Genomic DNA, 13868 nt, shown 5'->3' on the forward strand with positions numbered 1-13868 from the left:
GCAGAAGCAGGTAGATCTCTGTGAGTGTGAGATTAAGGCCAGTCTGGTCTACATAGTCACAGGGCAGCTAGGGCTACATAGTGAGACACCATCAAATCAATCAATTAGTAAATAAGTAGCAAAAAGTGGCAAAAGGAAGTCTGAAGTTATTGTTTTGCTGGTTTACATATTTGGTGTGGCCGGAGCCTAGTCCAAAGTGGGAAGGGATGAGATCAATTCCTACTGAGCTATCTGGGTTTGGATCACGCCCCTTGCTCCTTTACCTTGTGTTACTAGCATCACAACCCTTGCAGTCAGGCCAACGACCAGTTTTAGAAAGGGAACACTCAGGAAGAGTACTCAGTCAAAAACATACACAGCAAAGAAATGGAGAGGCAAAACACACCATGTCTCCTGTTTCTCCTGGCAGAACACATTACAGGAATCCAGAGGGCTTCTGATCTCATCTTGCACAAAGTTCCAGATGTAGCAATGTGGTAAAGTTGGTGGAATAAATATGTAAGGAGAGAGATTAGAAAGTGGAGTGTGGTGGCATAAGCTTGCAATCCCAGGATTTGGGAGATGGAGGCAGGAGGATCAAGAGCTTGAGTTGTCCTTGGCTACACAGTGAGTTTGAGACCATCCTGGGTTTTCACAAGACCATGGGAAGGGAGGAGAGGAGGGCAAGCAGCCAGACCAGGAAAGAACAAAGAAACTGAAAGGAATCTTATCACGGTGAGTGATGGGTGGGCATAGTTCTAGGAGAGGAGATTGGCAACTGTCAACAGGGAGAGTTAGAATTGAGGTAGCTGGAATAGGAGGCAACAGGGTGAAGGCGGCAGAGATGTCAGCATAAAAGCCCTGTGTTCTTAGGAGTCTAAAGCAGCTGGCCAAGACTTCATGCTCAAATGGTCTTTATTTGGGAACCAAGCCAGGGGTTCAGGAAGTTTTGGCAAGCCCTGAAGCATGCATGCTTGGTGAGAGTATACTATTGGGGGTGGAGGACATCTGGCGGCCATTTTTCTTGTTAGTCTTTCCTATGCATAGACTTGGATAGGACATGAGTAGCAGCAACAGGATCTTCCTGAAATGGCCATTTCCTAAGGTCTGCTGGCTCTGGCCCCGCTGTCGGGGCACCAGCCAGGATAATGTGAACCAAGAATGTGAAGTATCCCTTATGTTCTTTTAGAAGGGATCAACTTCCAGCATTCTGAGAAATCATTCTTAGCTGGACATGGTGATAAACACCTACACGGTATTTCAAAGACAGAGGCAGGAGGACTCTATACAGAGATCCTGTCAGAAAGAAGGAGGGGAAGGGAGAGGAGAGAAGTGAAGAAGGAAAGAGAAATCACTCCTAAAACAGGTGGACACTCCCAATTTGAGAGGCAGGCGCAGCACTGTTGATCCAGGAAAGGCATCTTGATATGTAAATCTCTGTGTTCTGGGTAATTCATTCACATTTCTTTCAGCCTCACAGCTGCGGGAAAGTCCACAATGCCCATGCATCTCATCAAAAACAGGTTCAGCTAGGGGTGGGAACACCTATAATCCCAGCACCACAGAAGCCAGAGATTGCTTCGTTTAAGGACAATCTGGGCTACGGTGTGTCAAACGAAGGGTAGACTGTAAGAATGTGGCTCAGTTGATAGAGCACCTACCTAATAAGTATGAAGCCCTACTTGATTCCTAGGATGGCAATAAAATGTAATAAAACCAACAAAGATAGTAAAATCTCTGGCTAGGATCTCAGCCTACTAATCATTCCTGGCAGCACACAAGCCTTTCTTGGTTCTGGACCATCATCGCTCAAGAGTCTCTCCAACTCCTTCACTCTCCTGTCTTGCTTGTACAGATCAGGCGACCACCACTTTTGACACGCATATGGTGTTACTGAGTCCAGAAAAAGCCTTCACAAGGTCTGCAGGGAAGCTGCAGTGGTTAAGAGCCCTGGCTGCTCTTCTACAAGATTTGGGTTTAGTTCCCAGCACCTGCATGGTGGTTCTCTAATGCCAGCCTCGGGAGATCTGATGCCTTCTTCTGGCTTTTTCAGGGACCAAGTACCCAAGTGGTAAACAAACATACATGCTGGCAAAACACCTATGTATAGAAAAATAAATTTTAAAAATTTAAAAACTTTTTAGAATACCTTCAAACTTCGCCTATTAGAACTTTAGAGCAACCTGTGTGACAGGTGGCTGGTCCTAGCCCTGTGGTTGATACTTTAACTCACACTTTAACCAATCTTGTTTTTTAAGATAGGTTTCGATTATGTAGCTCAGGCAAACTAAACTCACAGTATTTCTCCTGTCTCAGCCTTCCAAAGGTTAGAATAACAGACATGTGTCACTACACCCAGATGAATTTTCTAATCGAAACAGCTCCTTTTGACTACATCAACAGGAGGCCTCATTTGTGAACACCATAACCATGAAGCAGGAAAAAAACTGATAGAAAAAGGCTAGAAAAACATAATTCCAGGCACCAAACTAACATAAACTGAGGTTTCCATGACAGCTACTTTTACATTTTGACAAGTTTCATAATGAATTTTCAAGATACTCAAAGGCTGTGTATAAAACACCATTTTAATGACCAAATATAGTTTTTAGCTCCTTGACTAGGAATTTGCACCCCAGTTTTAGCAAATGTTTGCATCTCAGTCATTTGAGAATTAGCAGTGTGTACCTCGGCTGAACTCATGGCAAACTCCCTTGTCCATGGCCTTCCAAGTGCTTCTTCCTGCTTCCGTCCAGCTGTGTTCTCTGGGACATACACACTTTGGTCCATAAAAGGACAAGTTAATTTGTTCAGTAAGCTCAGAGTGGACACTAATGTGCAGAGTACTGAGCAAGGGAATGGAAGACATTCAAACAAGTAATATAAGCCAGTTGTGATACCTATGCCTGTAATCCTAGCACTTAGGAATAGTTCAAGGCCATTCTGGGCTATGTTAGTCCTTGTCTAATAGAGGAGGGAAGAGAAAACAGCCAGACAAACGAAGTTGTTATTTGAACTGAGGAATGGGAAGACTGCAGAATTTCCATCTAAATGGTATCTTAAAGACGAATAAAGGAGCCGGGCGTGGTGGCGCACGCCTTTAATCCCAGCACTCGGGAGGCAGAGGCAGGCGGATTTCTGAGTTCGAGGCCAGCCTGGTCTACAAAGTGAGTGCCAGGACAGCCAGGGCTACACAGAGAAACCTTGTCTCGAAAAAAACAAAAAAAAAAAAACAAAAAAAAAGATGAATAAAGGAGTATAAGAGTAGAGGAGGTTCTTTTTTTTACTTCTTGGTGCTTGGGAATCAAACTTAGGGCCCGAGTGCATGCTAGACAAGCACTGTACTGCTGAGAAGCCTCACCTCCAGAAACCTTGGGAAAACGTGAAGGCAACAAGGACTTAAAGCTTGAGGGGTGGATAATGATCCAGAGCCGTGCGCCTGTCAACACTGGACTTAGGAACAGCAGTAGGCTTGAGGCAGAAGTTATCTTTGAAATTATCTGTACGACCCAAGCATGGTGGCACATGCCTATAGTCACAACACCTGAGAGGCAGAGGCAGGCGGACCTCTGAGTTCCAGGTCAGCCAGGGCTACGAAGAAACCTTCTTGAGGGCTGGAGAGATGGCTCAGTGGTTAAGAGCACTGACTGCTTTTTCAGAGGTCCTGAGTTCAATTCCCAGCAACCACATGGTGGCTCACAACCATCTGTAATGGGATCTGATGCCCTCTTCTGGTGTGTCTGAAGACAGCTACAGTGTGTTCATATAAATAAAATAAAGAAAAAAAACGAAACCACCTTGAACCACCGCCCCCTCCCCCACATACAAAAGATCCATCTAGAGAAGGCTCTGCAGACTATACACCCAACACATTTCCAGAACAAAAGAATTACAACTGTAGAGGTCAGATCTCTGCAGACACAGATGTATCATCCAGGCCTAACAAAGTCCAAGTGCAAAGGGACAGCCCTACTTACTGTTATACTTCTAGGTGTGGCTGTTAACTTTATCTCAGTTGTGAATCTCTCACACAATTAGGTGTTGTGTTCAATGCACAATCCCCCCAAGACTGGAATCTCCTTGCCAGCCTGAGGCATTTGTGGAAGTGGAGGAAGCTTCAAGTGGGGCTGATGGAAGCTCTATCGCTGGTGGTCTGCAGTGGGACCTCGTCTTTTTTTCATTTTCTGGCTTCCACAGGGTGAGCAGTTTCTTTCGCACATGCCCCTAACAAGCAGGCCTACGAACCATGGCCAGAAAGCCGACAAAGAACCCAAATTCCTTTCTTCTTACTCATGTTATCTGTCAGTTAGTGGGAACTAATATAGTCCCTACAAGCAGATTCTTTTTTTTTTTGGTTTTTCAAGACAGGGCTTCTCTGTGTAGTCCTGGCTGTCCTGGAACTCACTTTGTAGACCAGGCTGGCCTCGAACTCAGAAATCCACCTGCCTCTGCCTCCCGAGTGCTGGGATTAAAGGAGTGTGCCACCACCACCACCACCCAGCTACAAGCAGATTCTTAAAAATCATTTTGGATACTACTATACAGCTTTAGACACAGAAAGGATTAACCTTTTAATCGCTGTAATAGGCAGGCAAAGGCAGGAGTTTGTGAGTTTGAGTTCAATCTCTTCTACATAGTGGTTCCAGGACAGCCAGAGCTAAATTGCCTTATTTTCTGTGTATGAGTGTTCTGCCTGCAAGTTTGTTTTCATACTTCATGCCCATTAAGTATCTCCAGAGGCAGGAAGAGAGCATCAAATACCCTGGGACAGTAGTTAAGAAATGATTTTGAGCCACCATGTGGGTGCCGAGAACCGAACCTGGGTCCTCTGTAAGAGCAGCCAGTGTTCTTAACTCCTGAAGCACACCTCTGGTGCCCCTCACCCCAGGGTAGTTCTTACCTAAAAGCTAGAGGGCTGCAGCTGACTTAGATCCTCAACCTGGCTCTTCTCCACAGGCAGTTCCATAAACTCTGAAAAACAATCAAATCTCCAACACGAGGCACAGGACAGTCTTAATTTTATTTATTGAGGTTCTTTTTATTTAAAATGGTTTGCAGGAAACAGAACAGCCCATAGGGGAGCAACTTCCCAAATGTTGCTTGCCCATGACCCACAGACTGAAGTATGCTTTCATGTACTGAGTCATTCCAGATTTCTTCTAGTACTGGTGGTGAAGAGGTGATGAATGGGAGGAGGGAGTACGACCAAGAGAAGGCAAGGATAAGGCTCAGTCTGGAAAATCCAAACTCTAAAGGGCCTCAAGTTCAACCAGGTAAAGTGTTTCACAGCCATTGGTCACCCAGCTGCAGTTAGTCAAGCATAAATTAAATACAACAGCTTTGCCACCTCAGCAGATGGTAACAGAACTCTAGGCCAAAATCTGAGCCTAGTGTGCACTAGGTGCCATCATTCCAGATGTCACAGTCTATGGAGAGTCTGGACAGCTCCCTTCATGCTGCTCAATGGGAGACCTAGGTTTTCCCCCTCAGAGCAGTTCATCAAGCAGGCTTCATTTCCGCTTCTTCTCCTGTGTGCTGGTGAACCAAGAGTCTAAGAGTTTCTTACTGTAGTACAGTTGCCAAGCATGTACTTGGACTGCCAGTACCAACACCAGGTACATGACGGAGACAGCAGAAAAACCAAACAGGAAGCGATAGGCCTTGCCATGGCGGTAGAGTTGCTGTGCCGCAGGGAACATCTCCATGCTGCCATAAATGAGGGGAGCGATGGAGAAGAGCCCCATGCTGATCATGGAGAGCACCAGGTAGCTAATGTTGTTCCGAGGGAATGAGAGCAGGCCCAAGACAGAGGGCACAATGCTCAACAAATACGGATATTCCCACTGATAGGGCATGGCCACCTGATCATGTGACAAGAGCCTCAGGTGTCCTACGCTCATCTTGGCCACCAACAGCAGCCATATGACGAGATGCACGTAGATCAGCTTCTTGATTTCGTACTTGAGGGTCACACTGTAAGACAGAGCAAAGGGAGAAGCAACTTTCATTCCAAGTGCTCTGACCACCAACCGTATTTCAGGCATGTGTACAGGACACATGGATACAGTGTGAGTGGTACAGCCTCTTACAGAGGCTGGGTACAAGGGATAGAGAAGAAAGTAATTAGAAAATGAAGTGTAAAGCTCAAGTAAATACACAGAAGCCTAAGCTATCCTAGGGAGTAATCAATGTAGCATAAGGTGGAATGCCAGGGAAGGCTGTCTGTGTAGAAGAGACAGCATTCAGCCTGGGTTCATGATGAGTGGAGGGAGCATTCTATGCATAGGCAAAACCATGCAGGCACCAAACACAGGGGTTTATGTATTTGTGTTTCAAGAAATCAAGTGGCAAGACACAGGAGAGGCAGTGACAGATAACCGCAAAGACAAGGCGAGGACACTTCAGACTGAAGAGCAGCAGCGGCACCTGGGAGGCTGAGGCAGAAGATTCCAAATTGGAGGTTGGCCTGGACCACATAGCAAGACATCATCTCACAAAGCCATGACAAGAATTCTGGGCTGTGGTTAAAATGATAGCTCTGCGTCACAGAAACAAAGGCCAGGAGGCCTTGTAGCAACAAGGAACACGGCTCATATTTCCCCAGCTACAGCAGTCACGTGGAGGAAGCATGTCTTAGTCTAAATTCCCTAGGTCTCAATCGTATCCTTTTCATCAAGAGCAAGGTTTCACCTCTAGGTGTGCAAGAAAACAAGACCCTGGGTTACAAGGTCTCCAGTAAGGAGGGGCCAAGGGTCCTAAGAGCTTGTCATCCTCCTGCACAGAGGTAAAGCACCAGCTGAAAAACGCAGTGGACTTAAGGAGGCAATAATTCACCTTAGGAAATGTGGGAGGCAAGGAGAAAAGAAATCACTCTGGCACTTAAGCTCCTTCAAGGCAGGATCCAGTTTCTCTCTCTCTCTCTCTCTCTCTCTCTCTCTCTCTCTCTCTCTCTCTTTCTTTCTTTCTTTTTTTCGAGACAGGGTTTCTCTGTGTAGCCCTGGCTGTCCTGGAACTCACTCTGTAGACCAGGCTGGCCTCAAACTCAGAAATTCGCCCGCCTCTGCCTCCCAAGTGCTGGGATTAAATGCAAGCGCCACCATGCCCGGCTTGGCTTTTTCTTTTAAAAAAGGTATCTTATGTGTATGTGTGCACCACATCCACACCTCTGCTGGGAGGCCAGAAGGAGGCATCAGAAGCCTTGGACCTGGAGTTACAGATGGTTGTGAGCCTTCTGATGGGAGTGCTAGGAACTGAATTTAGGTCCTCTGACAGAACAGCAAGTACTCTTACAGCTGAGCCATTGCAGGGAGGGGGGGGTCTCTTCGCCCCCCCCACACACCCTCCCCCCCCAGTAGAGTTAATAATCTTCATGAGGTAACAACTCAGTATCTGGTGATTCAGGAGTCTGACCCCAAGTAGTTTTTTTAGACATATTTAGGCACAGCATGATTTGGAGAAAATTTTCCTGGCGATGACTATCGAGGCCTGTGTAAAGATGAACAACAAACGGCTTTAGAACTAATAGAATATGGCCCACTGGTCAGCACAACCAGGATGCGTGTGCCTGCGAGAGGCGGAGGGCTGAGGAAGGTGTGCCCTGGGGACTTCATGCTGTTACGCAGCATCTCTCTGCGAGTCCTCAGTCATCATGTCACCCCTAATCTATGGGTTGTATGAAAACTCTAAGGGGGTTTCCAGCCCCTCACGGGGCAGTGTCCTTAGCAGGGCACAAATAGCGAATGATCTTTTTCAAGCAGGCACTTTAATTTGCTGCTGGAGCGAATTAATGATCCATCCATCACTCTCAGAAAGGACTTAGAGATGGAGACTGTGAGTAACGTCCACCACCCTTAGAAAGAATGTGGATTGTTAGTAAAGTTAGGTTAAAATGTTTTAGTTAGTGGCTTTGATCTAGAAAATCTTGGGTTACAATTTAGAAAGGTACACTTTTAAATATTGAGCAAGGGTTGTTTTTTAAGGTCAGAGAACAAGAACAATGACAGCCCAGCCAGCTCTGGCTGACCTGCCTCTCTTGCTAATGCTGGTTGGTGATCAAGATGATTAATTTCTTGTACCCATTTTTGCCCTCAGCTTCCTGATAGGATTTAATAAGAAAATTTGTTAATGAGTAGATCTGCACCCTGAGGATTTAAAGTAGAAATGACTGATTGTTTCTTATATAAAACTGTAGATTTATGATTCTTTTAAGATTTTTATAAGACTATTTTTTTAAGATAAATAATAAAATAATTGACTCTTTCTTTGTAATTACAAACTGCAGCCTGCCAGGAAGAGAAACTGGCTGAGACAATTGCTTGCTCACACTTGGTTAATCTATAACAGGTTGCTTAGTTACGAATGCATGTGGGTTCTTGGGAATAATTTGGTTTTTTTTTTTTTCACCCATAATATGTAAAACACTTGATCGTGCGAGGGTATTGGGAAACTTCATTGTAATCATTCACTTAAGGAAAAATAGAATGTAACCACATCCTGATTCTTGTACGGCTTCAAAGATTTGACTGGGATACATACGCTGTGGATGGAAGGGCTGTTCGAGCTTTGCTTCGTCTACCAAATGTATGTGTGTGTATGTATATATGTGAAGTTGTTGGAGCTTGTTGGAGATTGCGTCATCTACCAAGTATGTGTGCCTGCATTACATCACTGCCAACCCCACATCCCCACCTTGGATCACTGAACACAACTGTCAGAGCTGGCCTTCAACAGATAAACATCCAGACAGCCCCAAGTTTAGCAGCCACCACATTTCTATGCTGTGCCTTTACACAAACGACTTGCTAATTCCTCACCAAAACCTAAAAATTTTTCTCCCTCTGAAAATGTGAAAACTGAGACTCCAATTGGAAATAACCCGAGTTGGGGCTGGAGAGTAGGCTCAGTGATTAAGAGCACTCGCTGCTGTGGAGGCGGGTCTGGATCATGTTCCAGGACTCTGGCTTTCCAAAATCACTCTGACCTACGGTTAGAGACAAGGCTTGCCATCCTTCTGGGCTTGGTTCTCAGCAACAACCACGGGTGGACTCAAAACGCCATGTGTAACTCCAGCTCCAACGCCCTCTACTGGATTCTGTGAGCAGTTGCTCTCACGTGCACACACACACACACACACACACACACACACACGAAATTAAAAATGAAAATCTTTTAAAATGTTAAGGAGTTTTCAGGCCAAGTGCATCCCTGAAAACCCAGAAGCACTCAAGAGGTTAAAGAGAAGGCTCTGAGTTCGAGGTCAGCCTGGACTCTACAGTGGGATCTAGATTTGACAAAGAAAAGTGGCAGTGGCGTTCCCAAGGTCACCCAGGGGGGGCCAGCACCAAACCACGAGCCTGTGCAGGCTGGATCCCCCTCAAAGCATAAGGCGGACCGAGGCGGGCCACGGGGTTTCCCCGGCCTGGAAACAGAGCAGAGGTCGCTAGAGCAGGGGACCTGGCGGGTGCACGACAACTGGCTGGGGGGCGACAGCGTGAAGACCACTGGCGTCGCTTCTTCCCAGGACCTGCAGACTCCGCCGGGAAAGGCCTCGGTACGCCTGGCTCACCTCGTACCTCATCTGGTAGTGCATGGCGACGCGCTCCCGGTGCTGAAAGTCGCTGCCGTCGGTGCCGGCCGCTCGCGGGCCTGCCCGAGACGCCATCGTGCAGAACCAAGGCCCCTAACGCCGACCCTCTGCTCACCCACCCAGCCAAGCACCCTGCGAACCCCTTCCCTGCCGCTTTGGCCCGGCTTTCACTACACGGCGTGGAGCTCCGGGAGAACTTCCGGCCTCTCTATCCCGGGAGGACTGACTCTGTGGTTCCTTCTTCGCGCATGCGTTCCTGGCCTTTCTGAGGTTCCTTGCCTATCCCAGAGTAGAGCGATTGCGGAATTAACAGTCCCTAGAAACGGCTCACTGGCCTGCCCAGAGATGCCATCGTGCAGAACCGAACCCCAGGCCGCGGATGCCGACCAGCCAAGCCTCCAGCAAACCCCTTTTAACTTCATTTAAAGCATTTTAAATAATTACTTGTGTATGGGTGTTTTGTCTGTCTGTGAACCACGTGTGGTTTTTGTGCCTGCAGAGGCTGGAAGAGGATAGATTTGCTAGCTATACTGTGAGCGCTGGGATTTGAACCTAGCTCTATTGTGCTCTTAACGGCTGACCCAGACCTTAAATTGTAATTCTTGAGACAGGGCTTCATGTGCCTCATGCTGGTCTCGAACTCTTGACGATCTTTTTTGCTTCAATCTCCCAAGGCGTGATTATAGTCTTAAGCCATACCTAACTAGACTTGACATCTTTGCCCAGTGGCTTGTTGCACATTTATATTTCCTTGGGGCTGGGTCCAGAGCAAAGACGTTATACAACGAAAAGTATAGGGTGGTCAATGCTGAGAGGCGTCACTCAGAGGCTGAGGCAGTAAAGAGGCATCTCTCCCTCCCTGCGATGCTCTCCACAGTCTGAGACCCTGCGTCCTGAGGGCTAACTGGAACAAAGATGGCGGTGAACATTTGTAATCTCCTCAACGTGAAAGGTGGAGGCAGGAACAGGAGGAGTTCATGGAGGCCAGCTTGGACTGTGTTGAACGTTTGTTAATAAATTAATTAAATAATTAATAAATAACTGGAGAGTTATTAACAATGGTTAAGAGTACCTACTGTTTTTGCAAAGGACCCAGAATGTTTGTTTTATTGAGACAAAGTCTCACTATGTCCTGGAATTTGCTATGTGGGTAGCCTTGAACTCACAGAGTGTTCTCCTTGCCCGATTTGTGTTATACAGCAAATGCATGCCGGGTGCCAGGGGAAGTCAGGAGAGGCCGTCAAACCCCCAAATGCCTTGGAACTGGAACGCTTGTTGTGAGCTACCATGCAGGCTCTGGAAATCCAACTCAGTTCCTTTTCAAGAACAATCCCTCTTAGCCACTGATCCATCTCACCACCCCTTTGGGGTTTGGCTCCCAACACCCACAGCTCACAACTGACTGAAACCCCAGTTCCAGAGTCTCTAGCACCCTCTTCTGGCCTAGGTGGGCACTGCATACATACTGTATACAGACTGTATACAGACCTACACGCAGGTCAAATACCCATACACACACAAAATCACACAAGATTTTTTTTTTTTTTTTTTGGTTTTTCGAGACAGGGTTTCTCTGTGTAGCCCTGGCTGTCCTGGAACTCACTTTGTAGACCAGGCTAGCCTCGAACTCAGAAATCCGCCTGCCTCTGCCTCCCGAGTGCTGGGATTAAAGGCGTGCGCCACCACGCCCGGCTCAAGATTTTTTTTTTTTTAAATTGATTTTTTTTTTAAGGCAAACAAATGGCTGTACTGGGCATAGGAGTGTATGCCTGTGAGCACGGCACTTGGGAAGTTGAAGCATGAGTTTGAGGTCAGCCTAGGCAATACAGTAAGATCTCTTCTACCTACCTACCTACCATCTGAACATATCTAGTTGTTGTATGGAGACTGGGCTGGAGAGGAGAAAGGTGAAGTCTACTTCAGTAGCAGAAGCAAGAAATAACCCAGTGGCTTTAGAGCTGAACTTGGAAGATCTTAGAGTTGGAATATGGCTGAGGGACCCTGCCAGAGCCGAGGCTGCCAGCAATGTCCTCAGGGTAATTCAGAGAGCTGTGGGGCCTGCCAGCCTGAGCCTGCTCACCTTCAGAGTCTGTGTAGCACCCCAGAAGGACTCACCTCACAAAAATTACATGAAGCTCTATGATCTTTCAGCTTGCTCAGCTCCTGGGGTGGTCTCAATGTAAGGAGGAGCCAAGGATGCAACGTAAAGGAACTATCTCACAGCTCTAACATCATTTGTTTTTTTTGTTTTTTGTTTTTTTTTTTGGTTTTTCGAGACAGGGTTTCTCTGTATAGCTCTGGCTGTCCTGGAACTCACTTTGTAGACCAGGCTGGCCTCGAACTCAGAAATCCGCCTGCCTCTGCCTCCCGAGTGCTGGGATTAAAGGCGTGCGCCACCACGCCCGGCTTAACATCATTTGTGAGCCGTATACAAGTTGATGTCAGGAAACATACTCCCAAACTGAACCCCAGTGGGGATTAGACAACTACGACTATCTCCAAAATGCCTCCTGGATTCCCCCCAGGACTCAGTGTTACTGGTTTGGTTGTTTGATGCATAGTTGTAGAACACTTGTGGAAGGAAGGATTTCAGGAGCCAGGAAATGTGAAGAATTTGTCTGGAAATAGATAGAAAACTCCATGTTCTGCCCATTTTAATCAGTTACAGATAAACATTGGAAACTCCAGATGGCAAATCAATATTTCTATAGACAAAGGGCAGAGTCAGAATTGGATATGGTAAGTTAGCTTTCTTCTTCAGAAAAAAACGACACTAAGCCTTTTTGGACCATGACATAGTACAAGCCAAATACTCTGCAATCCTTCCATGAAAATAATATACAGGCCTTAGAACTCCTCTTTCTTATATCATTATTTAGGTACATAATTCAAATCTGGATTCAAACAAAAATAAAATAAGATAATAAAATAAAATATTGCTGAAAAGCTACAAGAAGAAATACAACATGGAGTTTCTTACTACTTTTCCCATTTTTCCAACATTTATTAATTCAAAACTAAAAGAAAATTTCTTAAAAACAATTATCAGGGGCTAGGCAAGCTGTCTCAGCCGTTAAGAGCCTTAGCTGTTCTTGCAGCCAAACCAAACACCATTCCCATCCTGGTGGTCATTACCATCGATAACTCTGGTTCCAGTGGAGTCGATGCCCTCTTCTGGCCTCCTTCTCTGACATCAGGCATGCATCTCATGCACAGACATACATCCAGGGCTAGCCTGGTCTACATAGAGAATTCTAGTATAGCCAGAGCTACATAGTGAGACCCCCGTCTCAACAAAATAAAGCAACCTGGACCCTCTGCAAGAACAGCAGGTGCTCTAAAACACTGAGACATCTCTCCAGCCCTGTGTTTTGAGGGGGGAAGGTCCCATACGTGGTTTAAACATGCAGTTCTATTTCTGTGATATTATCATTTCATATGTTCAGTGACAATTTGTACTTCTTCAGTCTGTGTTTCTATTCATTCTTCATATTTCTATTGTGTTGTTTGTTTTCTGAACATACATAGCTTGGGGAAGAGGGAGAGAGAAGAAAGGAAGGTTGGGGAGAGTTAGGGTCACTTGATGCTCTCCAAGTTGGCCTCACGTTCTGGTTTGATTCTCTTTAGCCTCTTAAATATTGGAACTAAGGCATGCTCCACTGGACCTGGCTTCTTGGATTTTTTATTTTGCTCATAGTATCACAAAGCTGGCATAAAGAGCATACATGTGGGGGGTGTGGGAGGGGTGTGGGGGTGTACATGTGTGTGGGTGTCTGTGGAAGCCCAAGAAGAGGTTGGAGCTGGACTTATAGATGGTCATAAGTTGCCTTAAGTTGGTGATGAGAACCCTACTCCAGTTCTCTGGAAGAGCAGCAATTGCTGACCCATCTCTCTGCCCCAATAAAGAATAGTTGAATGTATCAAGCTTTTAAAATATGATTTATTATTTTATGAATGTTTTGCTTGTATATATCCACATGTGCACCCTGTGGATGCCTGGCGCCCTAAGAGGACAGAAGAGGGTGTCAGATCCAGTAGAACTGGAATTACAGACAGTTGTGAACCACTATATGGGTGCTGGAGCCAAACCTCCTAGGTCCTCTGTAAAGCTCTACTCTATCTGTGAGCTATCTCCCAGCCCCTGTCAAGTCTTCTTCTTCTTCTTCTTCTTCTTCTTCTTCTTCTTCTTCTTCTTCTTCTTCTTCTTCTTCTTCTTCTTCTTCTTCTTCTTCTTCTTCTTCTTCTTCTTCTTCTTCTTCTTCCTCCTCCTCCTCCTTCTTCCTTCCTTCCTTCCCTTCTTCTT

At 46.1% G+C, this 13868-nt stretch overlaps 1 protein-coding gene and 1 pseudogene across 2 annotated transcripts; one reads left to right on the forward strand and one right to left on the reverse strand.

Moving 5' to 3' along the window:
* Positions 1-4979: 4979 nt before the first annotated feature.
* Positions 4980-9813, reverse strand: Jagn1 (jagunal vesicle mediated transporter 1). Of its 2 annotated transcripts, none has more exons than XM_021165091.3 (2): positions 9552-9789; positions 4980-5952 (listed from the first exon to the last, which is right to left on the reverse strand). In XM_021165091.3, exons 1-2 carry the CDS (start codon positions 9638-9640, stop codon positions 5490-5492), a joined length of 552 nt encoding a protein of 183 aa, XP_021020750.1. In that variant the 5' UTR covers positions 9641-9789; the 3' UTR covers positions 4980-5489. The 2 variants fall into 2 exon arrangements, with proteins under 2 accessions (XP_021020750.1, XP_021020752.1); XM_021165093.3 differs by having other exon boundaries at positions 5576-5952; positions 9545-9813.
* Positions 9814-11445: 1632 nt separating this feature from the next.
* On the forward strand, positions 11446-12197 carry LOC147003857 (MICOS complex subunit Mic26 pseudogene; annotated as a pseudogene).
* Positions 12198-13868: the final 1671 nt, after the last annotated feature.

Source organism: Mus caroli, unplaced genomic scaffold (genome assembly GCF_978045245.1).
Source record: "Mus caroli unplaced genomic scaffold, Mus_caroli_1 scaffold_7, whole genome shotgun sequence".
NCBI classification, from domain to species: Eukaryota; Metazoa; Chordata; class Mammalia; order Rodentia; family Muridae; genus Mus; species Mus caroli.

Bases quoted from the DNA above. Each gene is read 5' to 3' on its own strand.
- Jagn1 (XM_021165091.3), bottom strand. From the start codon at position 9,640: ATGGCGTCTCGGGCAGGCCCGCGAGCGGCCGGCACCGACGGCAGCGAC. The intron at 5,953-9,551 runs GTACGAGGTGAG...TCTGTCTTACAG, and splicing joins GCCATGCACTACCAGATGAG to TGTGACCCTCAAGTACGAAA.